The 27085-nt window shown below is 34.8% G+C and overlaps 1 protein-coding gene across 1 annotated transcript in view; it reads left to right on the top strand.

Moving 5' to 3' along the window:
- LOC107185745 (inositol 1,4,5-trisphosphate receptor) overlaps positions 1-26664 on the top strand; it is a 43276-nt gene extending 16612 nt beyond the window's left edge. The window contains exons 3-46 of the mRNA XM_015573502.1: positions 6880-6950; positions 7151-7263; positions 7795-7881; positions 9685-10179; positions 10455-10593; positions 10798-11009; positions 11103-11429; positions 11502-11648; positions 11723-12024; positions 12093-12207; positions 12284-12459; positions 12538-12693; positions 12778-12928; positions 13008-13155; positions 13829-14168; positions 14234-14399; positions 14495-14714; positions 14807-15204; positions 15318-15394; positions 15486-15621; positions 15694-15951; positions 17163-17240; positions 18026-18146; positions 18254-18396; positions 18919-19106; positions 19183-19294; positions 20091-20198; positions 22047-22164; positions 22245-22477; positions 22592-22733; positions 22803-23101; positions 23177-23686; positions 23760-23909; positions 24013-24205; positions 24288-24410; positions 24489-24661; positions 24758-24922; positions 24996-25176; positions 25251-25343; positions 25438-25595; positions 25662-25827; positions 25910-26070; positions 26140-26301; positions 26370-26664. Of these exons, the coding sequence (XP_015428988.1) occupies positions 6880-6950; positions 7151-7263; positions 7795-7881; positions 9685-10179; positions 10455-10593; positions 10798-11009; positions 11103-11429; positions 11502-11648; positions 11723-12024; positions 12093-12207; positions 12284-12459; positions 12538-12693; positions 12778-12928; positions 13008-13155; positions 13829-14168; positions 14234-14399; positions 14495-14714; positions 14807-15204; positions 15318-15394; positions 15486-15621; positions 15694-15951; positions 17163-17240; positions 18026-18146; positions 18254-18396; positions 18919-19106; positions 19183-19294; positions 20091-20198; positions 22047-22164; positions 22245-22477; positions 22592-22733; positions 22803-23101; positions 23177-23686; positions 23760-23909; positions 24013-24205; positions 24288-24410; positions 24489-24661; positions 24758-24922; positions 24996-25176; positions 25251-25343; positions 25438-25595; positions 25662-25827; positions 25910-26070; positions 26140-26301; positions 26370-26450 (8092 nt within the window). The 3' untranslated portion in view covers positions 26451-26664. The remainder of the gene's footprint in view (positions 1-6879; positions 6951-7150; positions 7264-7794; positions 7882-9684; positions 10180-10454; positions 10594-10797; positions 11010-11102; positions 11430-11501; positions 11649-11722; positions 12025-12092; positions 12208-12283; positions 12460-12537; positions 12694-12777; positions 12929-13007; positions 13156-13828; positions 14169-14233; positions 14400-14494; positions 14715-14806; positions 15205-15317; positions 15395-15485; positions 15622-15693; positions 15952-17162; positions 17241-18025; positions 18147-18253; positions 18397-18918; positions 19107-19182; positions 19295-20090; positions 20199-22046; positions 22165-22244; positions 22478-22591; positions 22734-22802; positions 23102-23176; positions 23687-23759; positions 23910-24012; positions 24206-24287; positions 24411-24488; positions 24662-24757; positions 24923-24995; positions 25177-25250; positions 25344-25437; positions 25596-25661; positions 25828-25909; positions 26071-26139; positions 26302-26369) is intronic.
- Positions 26665-27085: the final 421 nt, after the last annotated feature.

The following is a 27085-nucleotide window of genomic DNA, read 5'->3' as shown; positions in this document are numbered from 1 at the left end:
CAGGTGTTAGTCGGTATCAATGCGACACCTATACCCCTGGTTGACATTCACTCTAGGGGAGACCAGGGACAAAGGTAACAATTTGTCTTTTTGAGACTGCAACTTTTCAATTGTATAAAATTTTTTAAAAATTCGTACACGATGATAAACCTTCGTTATTTAACAATACAATTAAACCTAGATACTTAGAATATATTACACTAGTTTTTTTAAATACTAGACTTTCTATACAATGACTCATTAGTTACTTTTCTCTCTACCCTTAGGAACGATTGTAACACCGTGTTTAATTAAAAAAAGGAAGAATCAATAGAAGAATGCTTTTAAATGATTATTTTATTTATTCTTGAACGTGAAGAAAGTCGGGAATTTCTCTTGGAAAATAGATGGTATACTTTGGTAATCGTTAATACTTGATCATTTCCAAATTTATACCAGTCAGAGAAAAATTGTTTAGCCTACTCTGTTCAGGAATTAGAGGAATATTTGTTTTCCAAGGAATAAGTATTACGTGTTCCAATAAGTGATCTATTATTACTATACGAACATAGCATTAGTTTTCATGAAACTCGTGAATCTATTGTGCTTCATTTATTTTCATAATGGTTTTTGACATCCTACACTATTTTTATTCGGTGGATGGTCGACAAGATATTTTTAAGGTTAAATATATCGCCTCGTAATTTAAATAAATCGATGAATTACTTATTAGTACTAGTAATACGTGTATGTTAGGGTCAAAGTCCGACTTATGGCTGAGTATTTGGTAGAGCAGTTGGTGACACTGGCCAAAATTTGAATGTGAAGAGCATGCTAAGCATATTTTTTACGTTTCGGTCTATGACAGACCAATTCCATCTCGAGCAGGAGCAATTAGCCAATATAGGAAGTCATTATATCGAGTAATATAATTTTGAAATATTTTTGACAGAGATTAATTCAGACATGACAAGTTAAATGAAAGAAAATTAAACACGTCGAACTTTGGCCTGGCGTGATTGACCATATCCTAAATAGACGACGCAAATCCTAAAGAAACAAAATTATACCTACTACTTTCGTATGGCTTGACCAGTACGCAAATATCCATGATTTGCGTATTTCAGACTTCAGCCCTAACATAGCCATTTTTATCGAATTTATAATTTCTAAATAATTCTCTGTATGTATTTTAATCACGATATCATCCCAATAGTAAACGTTTGGGCAGTCCAAGTCTAAAAGAAAAGAGCTCGCAAAAATTCAAGAATAAAAGTAGATCCCAGTGAAAATAATAGAAATAATTCCCTTCGATACAAACCATTTTGCAATGAAATATCTGAAATGACGGCGAGATTCAAGATATTACCACGGTTAGTTGGTTTATCCTCTATACCACATTACAGTATAACTGGACTCATTGCCGATTAAAATCACCCGAAATGTAATCGAAACACGCACGTTCGATTGTGGATATTGAATTTCGAAAGGTTGCACGACTATACGCGACGCGTGCACCGAACTGTGGCTTCGAGGGGTCGACAGTGGAAGGTGTACGGAGATAACGCAAGATATAATTTGTCCCGGTACCGGCTCGTCAAACTAAATCTCCGGCCCGTTGAACGGGAGTATCTACTAATTCCTATTCTCTGCCAGCATCCCAGATTGTAGCCAGTGCTCGGTTCTCCATAACGTTCGAGTCCGATGCATCGCCAGACTGGGCAGTTGCGGATGAAGGGGATGTAATTGATGGTCGGAATAACGGTTCGGATTATTGGGCGGATAAAATTCACGTGAAGAACAATCGTCGTGAAGAATAGTCGGGCAAATTCGGGAGATATGCCGCCCTTTTTCGTTGAAAGCCAATTTTTTTGGGTTTGTACTAACTAATACGATATTTATTTTTATTACAATAACACATTCATATAGGGTAAACGCATCATTGAATGGATATTTTGTAACTATTAAAGTCGAATTTTAAACGATAATAATATTAAGAAATATTTGGTACATGAAAATTAGATTTTTTAATGTCTATACCTTTTTATAACGTATAGATTTCAATTGAAAAATGTGAAAAATGTATATTAATTAAGTTGAAAAGAAAAAATACGAAAAGTTTGTTGCGTCAGTTTTAGGGCACTCTGTACACTGACCCATTATATCTCACAAGTGTATGGCAGATGAGACTGGCTCTCACAACAGAGACCAGTAAAGAGTAAGCCCTTGAGAGTTCTACTCCTCAAGAGTGAAAATGACATTTACTGAAGAGTAAGCTGCCTACTGTTGCTTTTAGCTCTGTATCTACCAGTGAATTCTACATATTCTAGATAGTAATACTCCCAAGTTGACTGAAGATCTGTCTTGAAACTGAAGATTCTCTATCGACAATTAGCTCTATACACTATAATGCGATGGAGGCGTAAACACGATTACAAAGGAATAATCGTTTTAGCTCGGTTATAGAGAAGAAATAGAGTACTCTATTTCAATACCTCGTGGAGAATGTGGTTGTCCAGGTGATCAAAGCGACAGCTATTGGAGAGTGTGCTCTCCATCTACTGTCGCTCGCAGGTCTATGTCCACATGTGAATTCTATTCTGGATAATAACACGCTCGAATCAACATATAGCATAAAATTGGGGGCTCGATTATCGTCAGTCTTCCCCATAACGCGGATATGGCGACACGGTTTCCGAGATATCATCACGGCTTGACTATAGCAAAGAAACATAGTTTTTTTTTTACCCAGTAGGTATTGGAATCTGATATAGACTGATATTATAGAATCTGATCATCCACTTAATCGAAGTTTCGCTCACGATACGGCTAATGACGTATTAACAGATGATCACCGTACATACCACTCGGAATTATTTCTTTTTTTTTTTTTTTTTCGAAATATTTCAATCGTTTCATAACTGGTCATCGCCTCAGTATCGAGATTAGATTGCCATCGTTACGTCAATACAGGGTCCTTCAGTGGGTCTGCCGAGAAGTTCCTCTTCGAACGTGGAACTTTCCTTTTATTTCTCTCTCTCTCTTCATCCAACAGCGTTCATCGGAATGTGTTGCAGCTCAAAGCGCTCGCAAAGGTACATACAGGTATATTGGACGGGAATTTACCGTCCTAACAACGTTTCGTTGTCCGACGATCAACTGATCGGCCTTGACACTGATCGAAATAGCCCGACGAAGGAATCTCTCGTGTAAGGAACCTCGTGCATAAATTAGACGCGACGAGTTTGGAGATAGAATTGACCTCCTTTCCGTCCTAATTCTGGTGCCTTAACTGTAACGACGATCACCAGGAACAGTATACAGGGTGTCCCAGACTAGGTTTAAGTCTTTGAAAAGGGTGCTTCCCAGGGTGATTTGAAACAACTTTTTCCTTAGAGAAAAAGTTCTCCGAGATAGATCGATGGATCGATAGATCTTGTGTGTTTTCATCGGCGTCTGTCACAATCGCACACTTTTTAAAATTCTAATTCTTTCAATTCTATAATAGACAGAAGTTGAAATTTACGAAATGATTGTCTCTCTCCTACATCGCGTATACATACACGGTTCCCGTTGATTGTGTGAGTGCACGGATACAGTGCACAGGCCACAGAGTCTCCCCCCTATATTTTTCTACAAAAAGATACTAGAGGCACACTACTTAACAAAAGGAATTATCGAAATTACAATTCTCATTGTATTAATAATTGTCAGTGTATTTTGTTCACTCCAGATTTTTAGGTGACTTCGAAAAATGCTACAATCGTGTCCACTGCTCTCTATAGTATCGTAGCCAGCCCCAAACGGTGCATATGCCTATATGTATAGTGAAGTACCTGTAACTTAGTTTCCCTCTAGTGTTCTAACACCTTTTCTAATATATATTTTATAGATGTTCAATATATATTTTATAATATATTTTCCGGTCTATTCAATTCCTTAGAGGGAATAGTTAATATTCCTGTCGGCAATAAACCTCATTCAAGCTTTCCGAAAAAAGTAGAAGTTCATTAAGCTGAAAGGAAATTATAGAAATTTCGATTCTCGTTGCATTAACAGTTTATAATGCATTTCGTTCGTTCGAGATTTTTACTTCGTACGAAGCGAAGGTAGCTTCGATGGTCGACACTTGGCTGGACGCACACTGGGCTACCGAGGTAGTTGTATGAGCTTACGCTCGCGGATGAGAAACCTAAACGCAATCTTGTTAGTGAACTTTGTATTCCATTAGTGACCGACAACAAACGATGTGGGTACTTACGGGCAGTTGCTGTCTGTGAAAGGGTGTAATTGACCGTCCTCGAAAAGCTTTGGGGTTCACGTACTGCGATTAAAGACCGTCCCCAGATCGACCGTTATCATTATTTCTGGATCGGGACCCGTGTATGTATGCATTGTATACAGGGTGTAACAAAAATGCTGGAGGACTCGGAAATAGAAGACTCGTGAGGTGATTTGAAACAGGTTTTTCCTTAGCAAAAATGTTATCCGACGCTTTGTTAACGAGATATTAACGAAAAAACAATCAAAAATTGGCCGACAGACTGACGCTCCGATTGGTCGGGGTTTTTCTTTAATATCTCGTTAACAAAGCCTCGGATAACATTTTTGCTAAGGAAAAACTAGTTTCAAGTAATCTCTCGAGTCTCCTATTTCCGGGTCCTCCAACATTTTTGTTACACCTTGTATGTATGTTCCTCTTGCCTATCTTATCATTGGTCGACCTGCCGTAGTTGTGTTTCACTGTTTCTGGGAGACATTAATTCCGCGATCGATAGGGTAGCTTCACTCTTCCGACCGGCTTTCGAGCGAGCTTTTATCGTTGGAAAATAATCCTCGATTCTGTTTCCGAGCGTATACTCGAGTCGATTCTTAGATATCGACGTTCAGTAAAATGAATAGCACGGAAACGTCAGCTTTCTCTGGTTAATGGTAAAGCTTGCTCCTGCATTTAACGGGAAATTGTTTTTTTTTTTTATCTGTAGACGTTCCTTAATACACTTCTATATTTAATAAATTGATTCTTCTTCCGTGAATAGGAATCGATACAGATAGGAACATTTTGTTCCTAAGATTTTTGGAAACTGTCTCTATACGAAATGCTGGACGATAATATAGTAAATTTTGATTGGTTTCGAGCGTCTATTAATGTTATTTATATCGAGGTTGTTTAGATATAGTTGCTGACTGAAAACTACTAGCAGTTAGATATTATAGTTTGGTGATTAGTAACCGAGTACAGATAAAGCATTACGTAAATGTAGAATAAAAAATGTCGTTAGTAGTTGAAGTAATTTTCAATGAAATTTTCGATGTATTTTAAGTGAAAATCAAATTTTAAAAGGGTTATTAAAGATAGGCATCAAAGGTTTCTTTTCAAAGTGTACACCACTAATTATGATTATCAATGCTTGACACCTGGTCTTTCAAAGTACCTTTTTCACTATTAAACCTCTTTAAAAACATGATGAACTTGTTAGCCGTAGCACGTACAACGAAACTACAAGAAAAAATCATTCAAATCAGTTATTAAAAAACTCAATGAAAGCGGAGTTTCTGAATATCACACGAAACCAACATTTTCATGCATTAATTAAATCCTGTTTCTCTCCATTCCTTTTTCGATCCGGTTAGTATTCTTCTTAGTTGCAGGCAAATTTTTAACGACCCCTTGACGTCGTAGTATATCAACATTTATGCTGGAGAAGTTCCTTGACCTACCGAGTTACCCCTGTGCGTTACGCTATAATTTATAGCGTTCGGAGTGGCACTCTGGTGGCGTGAATAAGATACCGTTTCTCCGGTATAGTTGTTTACCGTAAGACCTTGGGGACCCAGAACCCTGCACTGTTCTTATATTTTGAAAGACGAAAGCCCCCAACGTCACTTCGCCGCGTTACAGCCCCCGGGCAGAACACGACCTGCCCCAATATCGATTTACACGTTGCTTTCATCTCACCTGTACTGACGGATTTATATGACGGTCGTTTCCGGGACAATTTCGTCCATCGTGGAATAGTCTTCCACGAAACAAAACTAGAACCACCGTGTATTTGGTGTATGGAAAAGTAATGGCTGTCACATTTAAGCAGACTGAATTCGACTTTTGATCGAAAAATGGCAAGAGCACGGAAAATGACGGGAGCTGTTTTGAGTAACAGTTGTAAGAATTGTTTAATATTGGAAGCGATTTTTTTAAGGAAAGAAAGTCTTTTTGCATGCACGTGATACTACTTAACCCTTCGTTGTCATATTAAGTCAAATTGACCTAAAATTTAACTTCGAAGTAAAATATGTATATTTGAGGTACCATTGAAAATGGTACTACTGACGCCATTTTGTGGTAATTTCAAATATCCTAAAAACCTTTTTTCAGAATTTTGTTTTCAAGAATTTTTGAGACATGAAACTTTCAATGTTAATTTTTAACCATGAAAATACAATCTACAATGTTTAAATTTCATCTGGGAGTTTTCTGCGACTTAATTTAACAAATGATTTTTAAACAACAGCTGATTGATTATTGGATTAAGTGTAATTGACCCAGTGTGATAACTACGTTTGAAAACGGACGTGTGACGGAGTGTTAATACAGTTTCCTACTTTGTCTCTGTAGAATATGATAAAGTATGATAGGTGGACATAATGGCAAGTAATTCAGGTATTCGAGTAACTTGAGAAAGATCAGTATTTTTCTAGTGGTAAATATTTCTATATTATATTCTATACATACATCTATAATGGTAAATAATACTAAATGGTAATAAATGTAAATTTAGTATTGTTAATAGTTTTTATAATAAATTTGAAGAAATTTAAGTTTCTCTTAAGAAATTTTCAAGTGAAAGTACTTAATTTATTGGCAGTCGTGAATTTAATTCCTGTTCAATTCGTTTTCAGATTGGTGGACGACAGATGCGTGGTATGTCCCGAAGCTGGAGATTTATCAACTCCGCCAAAGAAGTTCAGAGGTAATTTCTACATCAACTGTCGTTATAAAATTTCTATTTCGTGTCAGATCTATATTTAATTCTTTAACTGGAACGTGTGTATTAACTCTCGCAAAAACGTCCGTATTTTGCGAATTAAAGAATACATTTTTGCAGTAGAATTCCTCGAGACATTGCATCCATTCCACTTAATTAACATTGGTCTTTGTGATGGTTTTCAGATTGCCTCTTCAAAATATGTCCCATGAATCGATATTCTGCTCAAAAGCAATTTTGGAAGGCCGCGAAACAAAGCGCGAGCGGTACCGATGCCGTGCTGCTCAAAAGACTTCACGTAAGTTAATTTTCCACCTACATGCAGTAATTCCCGCTTAATGGACGCAGGCTCAGGTACTCTTTGCGACAGTTATCCGAGGAACTAGCTGTTTTAGGAATTCCTGGTTGTGAGAAACATTGAATGCGAGTGAAATGGAGAGAAAGGTTCGAACTTGGAATTGGTGGGTATATCTTTGCATGGATTAAACGGGGAACCAATGCGTCTATTAAGCGGGGACTACTTTATTTTGAACTCACATTGAATTTTCCGTTACTAACTATAAAAAAGATTTCTCCAAATGCACTGAAATAAATCTGGACCCCAGAGCCAGAGTGTATTAAGTGATACTTTTCAAACTTTAGAGGAGAGCAAGTCAAAGGTACGAAAGCCTTGTAAGTTTGGAACCATTGAATGAAATTTTTATTATAAATAAAGCGTTTATTATAAATAAAGCTCAATAGTGATCTGTTTATGTGATCGATATAAATTTATATTTTTATATTGTATTATGAGTTTCTGTCATTTGAAATTGGTATTATGTACTTCCAGCATGCCGCCGAAATCGAAAAGAAGCAAAACGACACTGAGAATAAGAAACTGCTGGGCAGCGTGGTCTCCTATGGCAACGTCGTCCAGGTAAGTTACTCTTATTTTTCCAACATTTTTCTGTATTTTTACATTGCCCCAGTTACGCGAACGTGAATTAATTTACCTTGTGCTTCACGCCCGAGAAGGTCATTTATGTAAGCTTTATACCACAAGGATACTCCCTTTCACGCGAACTTGCGGTGAAAAAAAAAATTGTAACAGAGAAATAAATAATTTTGACTCGTAGAACAAAGTATACAGATATTAAATCTTTCAATACAAATAAGATTACGATTGTTTGTGTTTATAGAATAGAATACTTGATTTTCATCGTTGTAGGCGGTACAAATTGTATAGTTATAATTTAAATCTGTGTAAATCTGTTTCGTAATACAGTTGATCGATCTTGTATTAGAAATTATTGAAATTTATGCCAAATTAACATTCGGTTTAACATTTATTTCAGTAGTTGAAATAAATTTATCAAGTGGTGGGAGGCCTTTCCATTTAACGTTTTAACTATTTTAACGTTTCATTAAAAAACTAAGGTGACTGTAGTCAATGCAGTTCGACCAGAATGACGCCTAACTGAAAAATTGCTGTACATAAACATATTCATGGTTTACACTAAGCCTACCGAACCCTCCAGAAAGATAGGAATTAGAACGGTAAAACCGATCATTTTACCTAACCCATATTTGGAATCATAGTCGTGTGAAAGGCTTGAGGTTCCATAACGTTTTAAATACAACATAGAAACCATCTATAAATTCTATCATACCTCAAACTAAACTTTTGCAATTCCTGTCCCATACGATATGTATAAAAATCCTCAGAAATTCGCGCTTTTTAATCTAGCAGATAGTCATTTCCGGAACACTATGCATTTTTCGAGCTACTAGAGGGGCCTGATTTCCTGGTCGTTTACGATTTATCGCGAAAGCAACACGGAACACATGATAAGCGATCGTCAATTATCAGAATCTACTTCCTCTCTGGTACCGTCGTCGTTGAACAGCTGCGGGAGGCTTGGTCGCGGCGAGGTTCCTCTTTCAAACGGATGACTGGAATCTCTCGCGAGGTCGTGACTTTAATTGCATATTGTTTTAAGAGTATGATCGAATTATTAATTACATTGGCGGTGCCATTATTGTCAACAAGGGAGGGGATGACATTACCGCCAAGTGATAGCCGGTACTCGTGTATTTTGCAGAGGCGAAAGATCGTCCCTTGAAACGGAAGAGGCTGGGAAAGCCATTAGTCGTCTAATTAGCGTGATGTAATCATGCAGCGGGGGGGATCTTTGTCGAAATATCGGGGTATTACGTTAGTTCCCACTTTATCAAGGAATTATGGTCTACTTTAGAAGTTAACGCACTGTGAGGGGACCGCTGACTTAATTCTGATCCAACTTCGTTGTTCCTTTTAGATCCAGGTCTGTTATCTGAATCAGTGTGATTTTATTGACTTTAATCTTGAACGTATTACTTAGCTCATAGGAATCTTTTTGTTTGATCCTGCCACTGCCCACGGTTCAGATATAGATTTAGCGTAACAGTGAAAAGAAGGGTATTAGTGACAACACTTTTCATAATTTTCTTAAATTTAGAAAATTAACATATTGAGCTCTATCTCATTTGATACCATTGACCTTGATTTCAATTGCTTAATCTGTGCTGTTTCGTTGACCTTTAAGATATTGACATTTGAACTCGTTATTTATTTTACAGACACGTTTGTTACTTTGTCTAGTTGTACCTTAGATGTAACGAGAACATGGAAGCTTTTCTTTTCATCCTCTGTTTAAGAAATTCTCAATGGATTTGCTACATGACATGAATCCCATTTCAGCTCTTGCATCTTAAGTCTAACAAATTCTTGACCGTCAACAAGAGGCTACCGGCGCTTCTCGAGAAGAACGCGATGAGAGTATACCTGGACGCGAATGGGAACGAGGGCTCCTGGCTCTACATAATGCCCTTTTACAAGCTGCGCAGCGACGGCGACAGCGTCGTCGTCGGTGATAAAGTGATTCTGGAGCCGGTGAACGCTGGTAGACAGGGTATACACGTGGCGGCGAACTACGAACTCAGCGACAATCCGGGTTGCAAAGAGGTGAACGTGGTGAACACAGCTACCTCCTGGAAGGTGACGCTGTTCATGGAGCACAGAGAGAATCAGGAAGAGATCCTGAAAGGTGGAGACGTGGTTCGGTTGTTCCACGCTGAACAAGAGAAGTTCCTTACGATGGATGAATATAAGAAGAAGCAACACGTGTTTCTGAGGACCACTGGCAGAACCAGTGCGACCGCGGCTACGAGTAGCAAAGCCCTGTGGGAGGTTGAGGTGAGATATCAAGTGCAAGTTTTACTCTGATCACTGAATCCACTGAATTAAATACTCGTAATATGGTACCAGTATCCAGCTTGATGTCTTGGAATCCAGTTAATTTTAAAGTGTTTCTAGTAATTTTAAGTTTCTTGTTAACTTTATTTATAATAATATAAAATGATAATTTTCATTTATAAAAATGTAGTCGAATGTATCGGCCATAGTTGCTAGAACTTTTCGGTTAATTTGTAATCATCCCGTATTTGATGAGTTACCACTTTTCTTTGCAGGTAGTGCAGCATGACCCATGCAGAGGAGGCGCTGGTCACTGGAATTCTCTTTTTAGATTTAAACATTTAGCGACAGGTCAATACTTGGCTGCTGAAATAGACACCGACGAACCGCGTGAAACCATAAAAGGCAAACGTGGTAAGATATATAGATGTATGTAAATGTTGCCAACGGTTATCTACAAGAGTTTCACATGTTTTTGTAAAACTAGTGTACTGCATACCACACAATGTCGGTTATTGATGTTTGATGTAGAGTGTCCAATAGAAATCCGTCCAATATTGCCGTTTGTTTATAATGTATTAAAAACTTAATTGTGATACATTCCTATTTCATTTGTAGATCCCCCTGGGCCAGTGTTTAGATTAGTATCAGTTCCACACAGTAACGAAATTAGTTCATTGTTTGAACTGGATCCAACAACATTAACCAGGGGTGATAGTTTAGTACCTCAGTCGTCTTTTGTTAGGTTACACCACATATGTACAAATACTTGGGTTCACTCGACAAGTGTACCAATTGATAAAGATGACGAGAAACCTGTTATGTCAAAGGTATCCTGCATTAACGATATATTACTATTATTATTGGTATCACGTTATTAATGGCAGTTGTATAATTTCAATGAAATGAAATTTGTATGCAAGGTGGGCTGTGCTATTAACAAGGAGGACAAAGAAGCGTTTGCTTTGAGGTCTGTGTCACCTGTAGAAGTGCGAGACCTCGATTTTGCGAACGATGCCTGTAAGGTGTTAGCTTTAATAAGCGGTAAACTGGAAATAGGCACAATTTCCCACAATGAGAGGCGAGCTGTGACTAGTTTACTGCAGGATATAGTGTATTTCATAGCTGGATTAGAGAACGAGCAGAATAAATCTGAAGCATTAGAGTTAATTGTTACCAATGCTGTAAGGGACCGACAGAAGTTATTGAGGGAACAATACATACTTGGTCAATTGTTTAAAATACTTCAGGTATTATAGTTTCGCTTCAGCATAGACGTTTGTATTTTACAATTCGTCTATCTTTAAGAATTTGATTCGTAGGCTCCGTTCTTAGAGTCTGCGGAAGGCGAGGGACCATTCCTTAGAATAGAGGAACTGAATGATCCAAGGCATGCACCATACAAATACATGTTTCGTTTGTGTTACCGAATATTAAGACTTTCTCAACAAGACTACAGAAAGAATCAGGTATCATGACTTTACAGTAGGTGTAGTTCTTCGTGTTATTAATGTAAACGCTTACGTTAATTCTTTTGTTATAGGAATATATTGCCAAGCACTTTGCTTTCATGCAAAAACAAATTGGATATGATATCCTAGCGGAAGACACTATCACTGCACTCTTGCATAATAATAGAAAATTGTTAGAGAAACACATCACAGCTGCAGAAATCGAGACGTTCGTGGGTCTTGTGAGGAAGAATATGCACAATTGGGAATCGAGATTTTTAGATTATCTGTCGGACTTATGCATCTCTAATAAAAAAGCAATAGCAGTGACTCAGGAGCTGATTTGCAAGAGCGTATTGAGTGAAAAGAATAAAGACATACTAATAGAAACTAGGTAAAGGAAATACTTTCAGTGAATACTGGTTGGTTTATTGCTACATGCTGACATTACAAATTTTCTAGAATGATGAAAACTCAGGTTGAGGTGGAAGAACTTGATGAAAAGCAAGAAAATGGTGAACCACAAATTACTGTCATGGAGGAACTCGAAGTATTTCTTTTATGGAACAATGAAATGGTTAGCATCTCTATATTATTGAATTGCGGATTTATAATTTGTTTGAAGTTTTCAAAGTTTTCGATATTATTCATAGAAGTCAATGTCATTGAATGAATTATCAAGGGGAGCAAGACTGGGCAGTGTTCAAGATGCAGCAATATTAGACTACTATAGACATCAATTAAATCTTTTTAGTAATATGTGTCTGAATAGACAGTATCTAGCCTTGAATAATTTATCACCTCATTTAGATATTGGTCTTATACTCAAGTAAGTTAGATACGTTTTATTTTCAAAGCGTTTACTTTAACACTGATATATAAAATAAAATTTTCATTCGAAATTTAGGTGTATGGAAGATGAAACAGTGCCGTACGAATTGCGTGCATCATTTTGTCGACTCATGTTACACCTTCACGTTGATAGGGATCCGCAGGAGCAAGTTACTCCAGTAAAGTATGCACGTCTGTGGTCTGAAATTCCTTCAAAAATGAGTATCAACGAGTACGTGAAAATGAAACATTGCGTAACATACGAATAAATTGTATACATTCCGAAAGACTTATGGAACGCATTGTTTGATTTCAGTTACGATGCAAACAGAATGCGGGATCAAAATAAAGAAGTTGTTTGGGCTAAATTTAGCTCGACTATAATGTTTGTAGAAGATTATTTGTGTAACGTTGTTGCAAAAATGTGGTCTTTCGCAGACCAAGAACAGAATAAACTTACGTTTGAAGTAAGAATAATAAATTCTATTCAAAACACATATTGTTCTTCAAAGATCGAAGTTGTTTAATTTTGTTAAATATTTTTAGGTCGTCAAACTGGCACGCGATCTAATATACTTCGGATTCTACAGTTTCAGCGACCTTTTAAGACTAACGAAAACATTGCTATGCATTTTGGACTGTATTTCGGAAAATGATGCCTCGGAAAGGAAAATTCCAACTGGTGATATTGATTGTAAGTGGATAAATTATATAAGAATGTAATATTTATTTGTACATACACTAATTTCCTAGACTGTATATATCGTGTGTATAATAGAATACCAAATTTTCACATTGCAATACAAAATGTACTTTTGCACTTCAACCTACCCTATTAAAATAACACATTCCAAATAGTATCCACACATAATTAACTCATCTGATGAAACAAGCACACATATAAATAATGCACATATCAATGTAATTAACTGATTTGTTCTGAAAACTTCTAAAGCTGATTCTGCGGATTCTGAGGAAACAGGTAATGCATACCACTGAAGTAATGAAAGTTGCAAATCATTTATGAGACTGACTTAAATCCATTACTAAGTTGATTTTTTAATTTACATTATAATTTCCACGTGGCAATAGTTGTATTTGTATTTATTTTATTGAACAACACGTAACTTTTTTATCTACATATTCTGTATTCAATATTTATTAGTATGAATATTTTATTACATTTTTATATAGTAGATATCATACTTCATTTATTTCATTTAGTGTTAACAGGTTTATTTAGTTCCTATTTATGTAAATATATGTATATACATACTTTGAATATAATACTATAGAAGTAAATTATGTGTAAGAACTATTATGTGATATAAAAACATAGTAAAGGGTGTTTATTACATTTTCAATAGCTGAAGGTGGAGTTCTGAGATGTATCGGAGATATGGGAGCAGTAATGACAAGCTTAACATTGGGTTCAGCTGGACAAGTATTGGGCGGAAGTTCGTCTCCTATGCCGAAACCACTCTCACAGAAAGAATACCCGTTGGTGATGGACACCAAGTTGAAAATAATCGAAATTTTGCAATTTATTCTTGACGTTCGATTGGACTATAGGATTTCTTGTTTATTAAGCATTTTCAAACAAGAATTCGACGAAACCGAACGAGCCTCCGGTGATTTGAGTCTCGGCCAAAAAAATATCGATTTGGAACTAATTGGTACCCAAGCAGAGGGTATATTCGGAAGCAGGTAACACTTTACCCACTGTTTCTGTTTTAATGTTAAAGAATTACTTCATAAATTGTGCAATTTAGTGAGGAGTGTGTAGCGTTAGATTTGGATGGTCAAGGTGGCAGGACATTTTTGCGTGTTTTACTCCATTTGGCGATGCACGACTATCCACCATTAGTTTCCGGAGCCCTACATTTGCTCTTCAGGCATTTTAGTCAACGGCAAGAAGTATTACAAGCGTTTAAACAAGTATGTTATTTTGTGTTAGATATTACAAGTAAGATAACAAAGTAAAAACTGTATCGAAAACAAACAATATGGAAGATATTTTTTGTTATAAATAGGTACAACTGTTAGTTTCGGATAGCGATGTCGAGTCTTATAAACAAATTAAATCGGATTTAGATGTTTTACGCCAGTCGGTCGAAAAATCGGAACTTTGGGTGTACAAATCGAAAGCAGCAGAAGAACATGGTGGCAAGAAAAAGAAAAATAAGGAAGAAGAAGATGACGGAGCCACTCCACGGAAAACACCGCCTCAATTAACAACATCAGACAAGAAAGGTAATAATAATATTTGCCTAAGGATAAACTTATAAAGTAAAATGTTAAAAAGAGATATTTATTAACAAGAAAAATGATTTCTGAAATTGTAGGATCTGCAATAGATTTAGACATTGGTCCTCCACTACACGCGGACCAGGCAGAAGAATATAAAAAAATACAACAAATACTGATTCGCATGAATAAACTATGTATACAAACGATAGGTGGTCAGCTAAAACCTCGGAAACACGAGCAAAGACTTTTACGCAACGTTGGTGTACACACTGTTGTGTTAGATTTATTACAAGTTCCATTTGACACCAAAGAGGATGTTAGAATGAACGAGTTAATGCGATTGGCACATGACTTTCTGCAGAATTTCTGTTTGGGTAATCAACAAAATCAGGTTTTGTTGCATAAACAACTAGATTTATTTTTGAATCCTGGCATACGTGAAGCTCAAACTGTGTGTAGCATTTTTCAAGACAATTCTACTTTGTGCAATGAAGTAAGCGCTAAGGTTATACAGCATTTCGTGCACTGTATAGAGACTCATGGAAAGCATGTACAGTATCTAAAATTTCTTCAAACGGTAGTTAAAGCTGAGAATCAATTTATCAGGAAATGTCAGGAAATGGTATTTTTGTGGAAATGATGCGATCTGAAAGGCATAGGATGGATGAAAGTAGTCCCTTAAAGTATGTATCTTCTGTAGACATAATAAGCAAATATCTTTGTACCTTTAGATTGTACATTTTATTAGACACTTTCTATTATTGTTCATTCTAGGTATCATGTGGAATTGGTGAAATTATTGGCTTGCTGTACAATGGGTAAAAATGTCAATACTGAAATTAAATGCCATAGTCTATTACCATTAGATGACATTGTTGTTATGGTATCGCACCCAGACTGCATACCAGAAGTAAGTTTCATGCTGACCATGTATCTGTCTTTATGAATTGTATGCTCTGCAACGTGTATATACTATTTTTAGGTTAAAGAAGCATATATAAACTTCCTAAATCATTGCTATATTGACACAGAAGTGGAAATGAAAGAAATTTATACATCAAATCATATGTGGTCGTTGTTTGAAAAGTCTTTTATTGTAGACATGGGTATAATAGCTACTGCCACGCATGATCGTGAACACGCTGATACGGCTCTGGAAAATTATGTGACAGGTTGCCTAATGAATATCATTACAACGTTCTTTAGCAGTCCATTTTCAGATCAAAGTACTACAGTGCAGGTACAGTATTTATTCATAACGTTCTTTTAAGCGAGAATTATAGTTTCTACTTTTTCTATATTGTCTACATGAATACATATATGAAATTTACGGTGTAGTCAGTACAGGCCTACTACAGAAATGTTTAAAGTAACGTCAATATTTATGTGGTGGATATGGCACCTTTTTTGAGTATGTGAGCACTTTGATTTACATACATGAATATTTACAACATTGAAAAAAGACATTTCTTACTAAATGTATTTATGCAATCTACATTAAAGCACAAATTATTCATACTTTCACATAATATCATGTTTTATCGTTTATTACATGAGAAACGAATATTTTTAATTTACAATTTTCACAACTTTTTATTTTTACATATGGAGAAATTATTTTCTATCTATAAAAAAATATAATTATACGCGATAATTATATATTATTATAATAAAGCTGCTTCTACCTCCTTAAAGAGATTGCTATAATTTTACGAATGTGAAATCTGAAATAATTTGAACTCAAACATTTATTGTGTTTCATTACATAACTGAAGTGCATCGAAATGGAGGTAATTAATAGTAAAGAATATGAAATCATTAGTTTCAACTAATGTAAGAACTTGAACTTTGTACTTATGTAGAACAAATTTAAATAAGCATATATGAGTCGTTCAACAGTAGATCGAAAGTATAATCGTAATTATAAAAGTACTTCCAAATGAATAACTGAAATATCAGATACATTTATAGTACCAGTACAATTAAATAAATTGCCACACAGTAGGCATAAGTAACATAACTGACACATACTTAATTACGTGTAAAGTTGTGCAAAAATACTCTGTCGTTTATTTTATCTGATGATTTCTTGCTTTGCATGAAGAACACATTAATTTAAGTTTCCTTATGAACCAAGTACATATCACAAACATATAGAGACATTAGCATTTATTTATGTACACTTATTTTATTTTGTTTTCTCGTCGATATATATTTTATGTTTCTTTTCATTTATTGCGCCTATTGTGGTACGGTAGGCCAGAATGTATCGCAAATTGATTACCGTAATGGTAATATAAACATTGATGTGTGCTTGGTAATTGGTGATTGCATCAGCGGCATGTTCTGTGTTTTTGGCATGCTACACCTGGCCTCTTCTTTGACTCGTCAACATTGGTTTACTGGGTCTGTGTGCTGGGTCTATATGGTGGTGGGTTGATTTACTAATAGAAACATCTGCACGAGGCTAGACTATATTGGAGCATCAAGGAGAGTGACCGGAATACTGATAATAATCTTACTGGCTATGTGAGTATCCAGTTAAAAAATGCTCAATCAATTAGGAGCACTTGTAAATACACAGTAATACTAACATGATACATGGTGACATGATACTAGAGAATGATGTTAGTTCGAAAATTTAAAAGTAAGGAATAGATCTCAGCAATATGTTTTCTATTGTACATACATGTATTCTGTAAATTCAGAATATTTCTTGTATATGTCTTTCTGTACAATACAATGACATGAACATATAAAGGACAATAGCAAATTAAAAGTAGAAGCTTACGTATGCTCCATTCACAATGAAAGGTTTCAACTATTTACAAATTCTGGTTTGCGTTTCTATAAAATTACACTGACACATTCACTGTCCTTAATTAAGAAATTATAAGCTTGATGTTCGAATTATCCGAAATACTAACCATAACTCTTCTAATATGTATTACATATATCATATATGGTTTATATGTTACATCAAAAAGTTCCTATTCTTTTGTACTTCCTATAGCATGAATCTATGACTCAATATTTACAAATTTCTTTAATAGACTTGCTTGGCAATGAGTGTGTTACACCGAATGCAAGGAATAACAAAACTAATATAAAATTTCTAATAAATAAAAATGAATGCATACTTCCATACACTTTGGGTTCTACTAAAATGGGTTCTGTGTTTAAGGGCTTAGTTTATACACGAAAACATAAAAATAATACATACATTTTTTATATTGTATTTATGAATCTAGGATAATGTAGATATTTTACTGTTCTTTACAAATATTAATAGAAATTGTGGATTTTCAAAACAGACACGACAACCCATATTCGTTCAGCTGCTACACGCAGCTTTTAAAGTGTCGCAATGCTCGTGGCTAAATGCTGGTCAAAGGTTTAATGTAGAAAATTGTATAAGGACATTGTCCGATGTAGGTAAGTCAATATTACTATTAGCATTATGGTACTAAAGGCATTAATATTCGAATCAAATAATGTTTCTCATAACTCCATTAAAAAATACACTTTGTTTAATATATTAGCTAAAGGTAGAGGGATAGCCATTCCAACTGATCTGGAAAGCCAGGTTGCTTCCATGTTTAATAAAGCGGCAATGCTCAGTAGACAAACAAGCAAATGGCTTCAAGCTGCTAAACAACCGAAAATAGAACGTACTCAAAGCCAGGTAATGATACATATTATTTCGAAGTTATTTTTGTATTCAAATGGTGTTAGTTTAAAGATGAAATATATAATCAATTTATAATAGATCCAATCTTCAAATATCTAGAGTGACTTAAATGATGAGGATACTAAAAATGAGGTAAAGGTCACTCGTAAGAATTTAGCACTTTGCTAGTTTGATATAGATATGCAATTTTAGTGCTTTAAACTTAATAATGATATACAATGTAGTGTAGAATTGCTAAAGAATATGAATGTATTACATATAATTGAAATAGAGGAACACTAATATGTACTGCATTGCTAAACTATTAGAGTCTTTAATTGAACTTTATTTAAAGAGTATTTTAATTTTACCTTTTGTTTTTGTATACGATAAAATTTCTAAAAAAAAATCTAAAAATGAGATATTGCTAGTGTCTAATTGTGGGACTAGTAATCATTATAAAAAATGGGTTGTATTATAGAAGCAGCGATTATTTATGTACGGAATCACTACAGAGTACAATGTCTTTTTATTTAGCTAATGCGTTTGGATCGAAGTATCATTGAAGGTTTACAAGACATAGTGTCATTACTGGAAGAACAGTTGAAACCGTTAGTACAGTCAGAATTATCTTTATTAGTGGACATTCTCTATCGACCAGAATTATTGTTTCCAGCAGCAACTGACGCGAGAAAGAGATGTGAAAATGGTGGCTTTATTCGAAGGTAATTACTTTCCATACATAAAATTGTATTAATATATCCTAATATACATGATAAGTTAATAAATCTTCTTTTTTAGATTAATTAAACATACAGAAAAGTTACTTGAAGAGAAAGAGGAGAAATTATGTGTAAAGGTGTTAAGGACTCTCAGAGAAATGATGGCCATTGACCCTGAATATGGCGAAAAAGTGAGTTTTACAGAATTGTGTTCTGCATGATGTTACAAGGATCATTACCATACAGAAAAAACACAACATTGTGGAAAAGGGCATTCAGTTGTTTCTGAGGAAATGTTATTGATATTAATTAACGGTGACGAACCCTCCAAACATTCGCGGTTTATTGAATCATTATTTCCGTAATATACATTACTTGTACAAACACAAATGTATCATGTAATCTCTGTGACTACACTATGTATGGATAATTTTACATGCATTACAGCCATATTATTCTAACAGAATTTTTTGTCAGATGCTGTAAAGAATATTCTAGCAGAATAATATTTATTTATATAAGCCTCTAGACATGTAAACAAATGTTTATGTAGTTTTATTATCTCAGAGATAGAATTATGAAGGAAATAATTATGTCTTCATGAATTTATCGTAAACCAGTTTTAAAAAGCATGTCCTTTTCGAGGAAGATTCGTCACCGTTAATTAGCACCGCACCTTTGATTGAAGATGTTACTGTTCCAAGTTCTAGTTGAACCTAAAAGTATACGAAAATTTGTGTCTCCGTATCCACTTGTATTTTACATGTTCGCCGAAAAGCTAAATGCCCATATGTTTCACGACGCTTTAGACGATCAGTACGCAATATATACATATCAAAGTTTCCTTAGTTGGCAACATAGAGATCGCAAATAAGATAAAACGCAACAAGCTTTTCTGAATACATCATAGAGAGTTAAATTACAGTGGGTGAGTAGGTTTCGTAGAATAGATATGTAGGTAAAGATGTTTTCATGCTGCGAACGAAGATCGAAGGTGTCTTGGAAGAAGAAGAAACTGAACAGAAGACCGAGCCACAAGTTGGAACAGGCTCTGTCGATGAGTCTGAAACTCGTCATATGACTCAGCAAGAGCGGGTAAAAATTAAAAGTAGATAACAACGGTAATTTGTGGGCACAACGTATATAAATTGGCAATATCAATTTGATTTTTATAACTAACAGTTTTTCTCACCATCACTCTACCGTTATTTATTATATTATATACCGCGTGAATCATAAGATACGATTTTAATAAAAATAAATGAATTTAATAAAAAACGGTGTCTTCTCAAAGCAGTTTTTTTTCTAAGTTAAGAAGACATTGATGTTCTTCGAACAATATTATATTTTCATCCCTTATATGATGTAGTTAACATATTAAACTGAATTCATTCGTGTATAGTCATGTGCTAAGGTCATTTATGGTATATGCTTAAATTCTTCTTGATGTAAACTACAACATGTAATATGTAAAACTATACACCAACGTGTATAACGACATCAATAGCTTTTTAATAAAGGCAAAACAATTTCGAGAAAAAATAATAAGGTTTTATGTTTGTGTCTCGAAACAATGCAACTTTTGGTGTGTGCATTTCTTTTTGTGTTTGTTAATCCACAAGAGATACTCGGGTGCTCTATTTCTTATAATTCACGCTGTATATTTATACAATCTCTCATATTGAACATCTTTAATTATTACACGCGTATATACACGCATAAGATGTCCGGCTGATGAATGAAAAGTCTGTACATGTATTTTGTTATTGAAATTGCAGTAAATATTTTCCGATTTTATAAAATATGCATATTTAAATACACTTTATTATTTGGTGTTTGTAAAGATATGACTTTGTTGAATCACGGGATACAATCAACAAAATTTATTGAAGTACAAGAACGATGTACGTTGTGTGGGTACCTTGTGCATGTGCCTGATTAATTTTCTTACATTCACTTAAATTCGTGCTCTGCTTTTTACCTTATCTTCTCTTGTTACCTTTTCTAATGAACATGGCGTAAGCATAGATTAGATATTAGATCTTATACTTTCAAGCAATTCTGATTTACGATACGAAACTTGTTGAAACGATATTGAATTGTTATGAATATGAATATTTGAGAATCATGTTTAATGACTGTTTAAATAAGTTGAACTACATTCAACTTATCGTGAATCAAAATTTAAAGTATCATTTTACGTAGTGTAAAACAACTTGCCAAGTACATTTTAGTATGGGCATAGAGTTTAGAAATAGAAATTATAAGAAAATTTATTATAATTAAATATGTATATACACTTTTTTTTACAGATAGGGTGTACCAATACGTCATTAGATAGTATATTTAGCAAAATGGGAACAGCAGTGTAGAATTTTGAAACAAAATTTTCAAATATTTTAACATTTATGAATACTACTATAGTTAACTTCTTCTTATTTATATGGCTAGTATAGCTTGTTTCATAATACATTTGCTGGTCCTATATGTCTTATTAAATAGTTTTTTATCAGAATGATATACATTCCAACCGTTTTGTACTATACCTAAGAATTTCCAAGTACCCAAATCATACAAATCTTTAGTGTTGTGCATTTTCCGAAAGATAGTATAATATCTCTATAAAATATCTCTATTAACAATTAGTGTTAATACTGCATTTTAGTGATACCTGAAATTGAATAGGATATTTACAAACACGTTACGAAACGCACAAATATCTCTGATACTTTTAACGCACAAATAATGTAAATACACAGTCTTAACTACTTTTATTAGATTATTACATAGATAAATATTTTTATAATACATTACAAATGATGCACGGGATTTCCCTTTGAAACATATTGAATTTTTATAAACTTTGCACGATGTATTGGTACATCACAGTTAACAGAAGCACATTCCACTAAATTAATGTCCATTCTCTTTCCTTTTCTCCAGGGAGACGTGTTGAGAAACAATCTGTTGACTCGCTACTTTGGAAAATCATTCATACAAAAGCCGGAGAATGTAGAAATTGGAGTCTCCCATACTGCTCCAGTTACTCATGGACCAGGGGGTACAAATAAATCCATAATAAACAATTATTTTGTTTACTATGAGAACATACACATTTAACGAATGTTTAATTCTCCGCAGCCAAGCTTCTAAGCCGTGCAGGCAGGACACTACATGAAATACAGAGTCATCTTGATCGCGAGGGCGCATCAGACTTGGTGGTAGAGTTAGTAATTAAAAGTGTACATTCCCCAAGCATATTTGTGGAAGCTATAGAACTTGGTATTGCATTATTGGAGGGTGGAAATCCTATTATACAGAAAAGCGTGTTTAACAAACTGATGGGTGGTGATTTGAGCCAGTCGTTTTTCAAAGTATGTATTCAAGTATTCTCAGGATAACTTTGAATAGTAGAAATATTAGCTCATTCTGCATTTCTTTGTTTTGGCAGTTTTTTTTATTTATAAGCGACTCTTGAAATTTTCCAGGTATTTTATGACAAAATGAAGGACTCCCAACAAGAAATAAAATCCACCGTAACAGTCAATACATCTGATATCGCAGCCAAGGCTCATGAAGACAAGGAGCAGAACAAAGAAATGGAGAAGATCTCAAGGAAACATACAACAGGTATAATAAAATAATGCTGTAGTTGCTCACATTTAGATTTATTCGCGTCGATTTCTTTTTCCCGTACAGGAAAACCTAACGGAATTGTGATAACAGATGAATTACGGGAGGAATTGAATCAGGCTGCGTCGTCAACAGTACAAGCTTATGCAAATGTTCGAAATCTTGCTCCCGGTGAGGATGCAACAACCAATGCGGCACTAGGTAGTGCATTGGAGGATATGATTGCTGAGAAGCTGGAAAGACATCGTAGCGGAACAACAGGCTCAGAAAGAGATGAAGGTCAATTAAGTACGAAGGTTCTAGTAATGCAACCAATTTTACGGTTTCTGCAATTGTTGTGTGAGAATCATAATCGTGATTTGCAGGTCAGGCTCTAATTCTTTAATACACGTTTCAGTATTGTACGAACTGCTGCATAAATAATGTCTTCATTGTTGTAGAATTTCCTTCGCAATCAAAATAACAAGACAAATTTTAATCTGGTGTCAGAGACGCTCATGTTCTTGGATTGCATTTGTGGTTCGACCACTGGAGGGTTGGGCTTATTAGGATTATATATCAACGAACACAATGTTGCGTTAATTAATCAAACTCTGGAGACTTTGACTGAGTATTGCCAGGGACCATGTCATGATAATCAAAACTGTATTGCTACTCACGAGTCGAATGGACTAGACATAATAACTGCCTTGATCTTGAATGATATTAATCCTTTGGGAAAGACTAGAATGGATTTGGTGTTAGAATTGAAGAATAATGCCAGTAAATTATTACTAGCTATAATGGAGAGTAGAGGGGACAGCGAGAATGCGGAGAGAATTTTGTATAATATGAACCCTAAGCAGTTAGTGGATGTTGCATGTCGAGCATTCCATCAGGAATCGTTAGATGATGATGGTGATGTTGACGATTCATCGACCGATGGGGAGGAAGGAGTATCGCCGAAAGAAGTAATTATTTTTCGAAGATTTTTTACTCGATATAAATCTGATTGATTTTGGTGCTGATGAGATTGTCTTGCAGGTTGGACACAATATTTATATTTTATGTCATCAATTAGCACAACATAACAAAGAACTAGCTTCAATGTTAAAACCATCCGAGCAAAATAATGCGGATCCGAAGATTAATAAAGCGCTTCAATATTATGCAACTCATACAGCTCAAATTGAGGTATGACAATTTTCTGTATTTATACCGTGTGTATATGTATACATATTATAATACATACATACATATTAACATAATGACATACTACTACGTGAATATTTTTCAGATTGTTAGACACGATCGAACCTTGGAACAGATTGTGTTTCCAATTCCAGAAATCTGTGAACTTATTACTATGGACACAAAGATCAAAGTCTTACATACCACAGAGCGGGATGATCAAGGATCTAAAGTTTCGGACTTCTTTGAAAGAACAGAGGATATGTTCAATGAAATGAAATGGCAGAAGAAACTTAGAGGTGAACCATATTAGGATGTATATATATTTCAATTATTTATTTTAATTTATGTAATGCGTTTAACAAGGAGTTTTCGCTTCAGGTCAACCAGTGTTATTTTGGATGAGCAGTTACATGTCATTATGGAGTAATATTCTATTCAATTGTGCAGTACTTATAAATCTTATTGTAGCTTTCTTTTATCCATTTATGAAAACTGTGCCTAGTAAGAATTTAAAATATTCATGTTTAAAAATTATTGGATTTCTAACATTTTACAAATATATATATATTTTCATTATAGTGCTAAGTTCACACTTATCTGGTCTCATTTGGACGGTAATGCTTTCGTCTGCTGTTATTGTGATCACATTACCAAGAGAATCTGGTATACGTACGTTAGTAGCTTCAACAATATTACGATTGATTTTCTCTATAGGGCCAGAACCAACGTTATGGTTACTCGGTTTTGTTACGGTAATTAAAATATAGACTATAATATAAATTTATACTCCAAGTATAAATATTTATATATATACAATATACATTTATTGTTTAACTTATATGTTTCAGGTTGTATTGAAAGTTGTACATCTTATAAGTATTATAGGTAATCAGGGCACTTTAACAAAGAGCATAGAGCAAATAGTGACAAATGTCGAAATTTTGTATCATATATCGTATCTTATATTTTGTGTTCTTGGGATTTGTATGCATCCGTTTTTCTACTCTGTTTTAGTAAGTATATACGTGCGGAAATAAGACTTATCCTCCAAAGTAAAAGTTTATGAATATATTTTTCTTCTTTCAGCTCTTCGATGTAGTTTACCGTGAAGAAACGTTGCTCAATGTAATAAGATCTGTTACGAGAAATGGAAGATCTATTATACTCACCGCTGTATTGGCATTAATTCTAGTTTATATGTTCTCCATTATTGGTTTCATGTTCTTTAAAGACGACTTCTTAGTAACAGTCGATGGCACTCTTGTTTGTAAGTACATACTCAATATTATGGTACAATCCAGATAAATCAAAGCATGTACAATGTTGTTCTATGATTTTCAGCATCGTATACGGAAGGTAGCGTAGGAACATGTAATGTTGCGGAGAATGATAAATGCGAGGCAACTGAAACGGTCTCCCAATACATTCGAGAAGGTACTTTAATTCTATATTGTTAGGCTACTTTTATATGATTTTGTTTTCCAAATGTCGTTTGCATGTAATCGCAAAAATTTCCACGATTACGCAGTGAATGAAAAAGACAGCCAGGGAGAAGTAATTAATGCCGGCGGAGAGTTTAAAGAACGGGCATGCGATTCTTTGGTAATGTGCATTGTCACAACTTTGAATCAAGGTTTACGAAATGGCGGTGGTATTGGCGATATTTTACGAGCACCTTCCAGTATTGTAAGTGCAGGAGTATTAATTGTGACAAGTATGCTGTATAATATGTGTATACTATTTTGATTTTAGGAGCCGTTGTTCGTTGCTAGGGTCGTATACGATTTACTGTTCTTCTTCATCGTAATAATCATTGTTCTGAATCTCATTTTTGGTGTTATCATTGATACTTTCGCTGATCTCAGATCAGAGAAACAACAGAAGGAATTGATATTGAAGAACACTTGTTTCATATGCGGTAAGTGTTGTTTCATAGTGTTAAAAATATTTTTGCGACATGAATATCGAGGCTGAGTATTCGAACGTCTCCTTTTATATAGGTTTGAATAGATCATCTTTCGACAACAAGACAGTGTCATTCGAGGAACACGTGAAACACGAGCACAATATGTGGCATTATTTGTATTTCATTGTTCTGGTGAAAGTAAAAGATCCCACAGAATTCACAGGACCCGAGTCGTACGTCTACGCCATGGTGAAGGTAATAGTCCATAGAGCTTAAAAAAAATGAGCTGTTCTTTAACTTTTAAGCTCTGTGTACTTTTTACAGGACCGAAATCTGGACTGGTTCCCGAGATTGAGGGCGAAATCATTGGCAGCGGACGAGGGAGAAGGGGAACAAGTAGAATTAAGAAGTTTACAGTCACACTTAGAGTCTACGCAACAGTTAGTGAAATGTTTATCTCAGCAACTCACCGAGCTTCGTGATCAGGTAAATCAGTTTTGTTTCACGAAATAAAACTATATTCATTAGCATGTACATAATGATGTGTCGATTAGATGACGGAGCAACGAAAACAAAAGCAGCGGCAAGGCCTTTTGAATACTGCATCTGCATTAATACACAATGTACCCACGTAAGCATAGGTTGTGTTCAACATTTCATCTAATTTTTAATTATTCATGAATCTCAATTTGATACTCTGTAATGATATTTGATGCATACGTTTTTGTGTGTTCTTAAGAAGCATTTAAAGACACAGTGAAATAACTTTTGGGGTAACACGAAGAAGCATTTGTGCGGTTTTGTTCCTACTTTTAAAGAAAACGATTCGTTTAACATACTATCATTAAAATCCACCACATACAATATTAACTTTATTTGTTGAAAATATTGTGCGTTGCATTGCTTGATCAAATTTGATGTGTTGTCGACACTAAATCGATTATTAATAATTCGTTTGTTTTATAAAACGAAATGTACAAGTGTTGATTAACCGAAACGATTTCTGTTAATTGAATGTACGTGTTACTTAACAGTTAACGAGCGTGAAGAATTTATTATTTTAAATAGAAGAGTAGAATGATGATTTTTATTGTTATTTGAATAAATATCCAGAGGCGTGCATGGGAGTAGGAGTTTATAAATTAACATATCTAGAATTCGTGTTGAGATTTTCACGTTTTTGCGACCTGTTTGACAGGTTTCTAAGAATGTTACTGTTTTTATCCATGAGATGGATATGTATAATAAATATCGAACATTTTATTTTATA

The sequence above is a fragment of the Dufourea novaeangliae genome, unplaced genomic scaffold (genome assembly GCF_001272555.1).
Source record: "Dufourea novaeangliae isolate 0120121106 unplaced genomic scaffold, ASM127255v1 scaffold56, whole genome shotgun sequence".
Classification (NCBI taxonomy): Eukaryota; Metazoa; Arthropoda; class Insecta; order Hymenoptera; family Halictidae; genus Dufourea; species Dufourea novaeangliae.
This window is presented reverse-complemented; position numbering and strand designations above follow the sequence as displayed.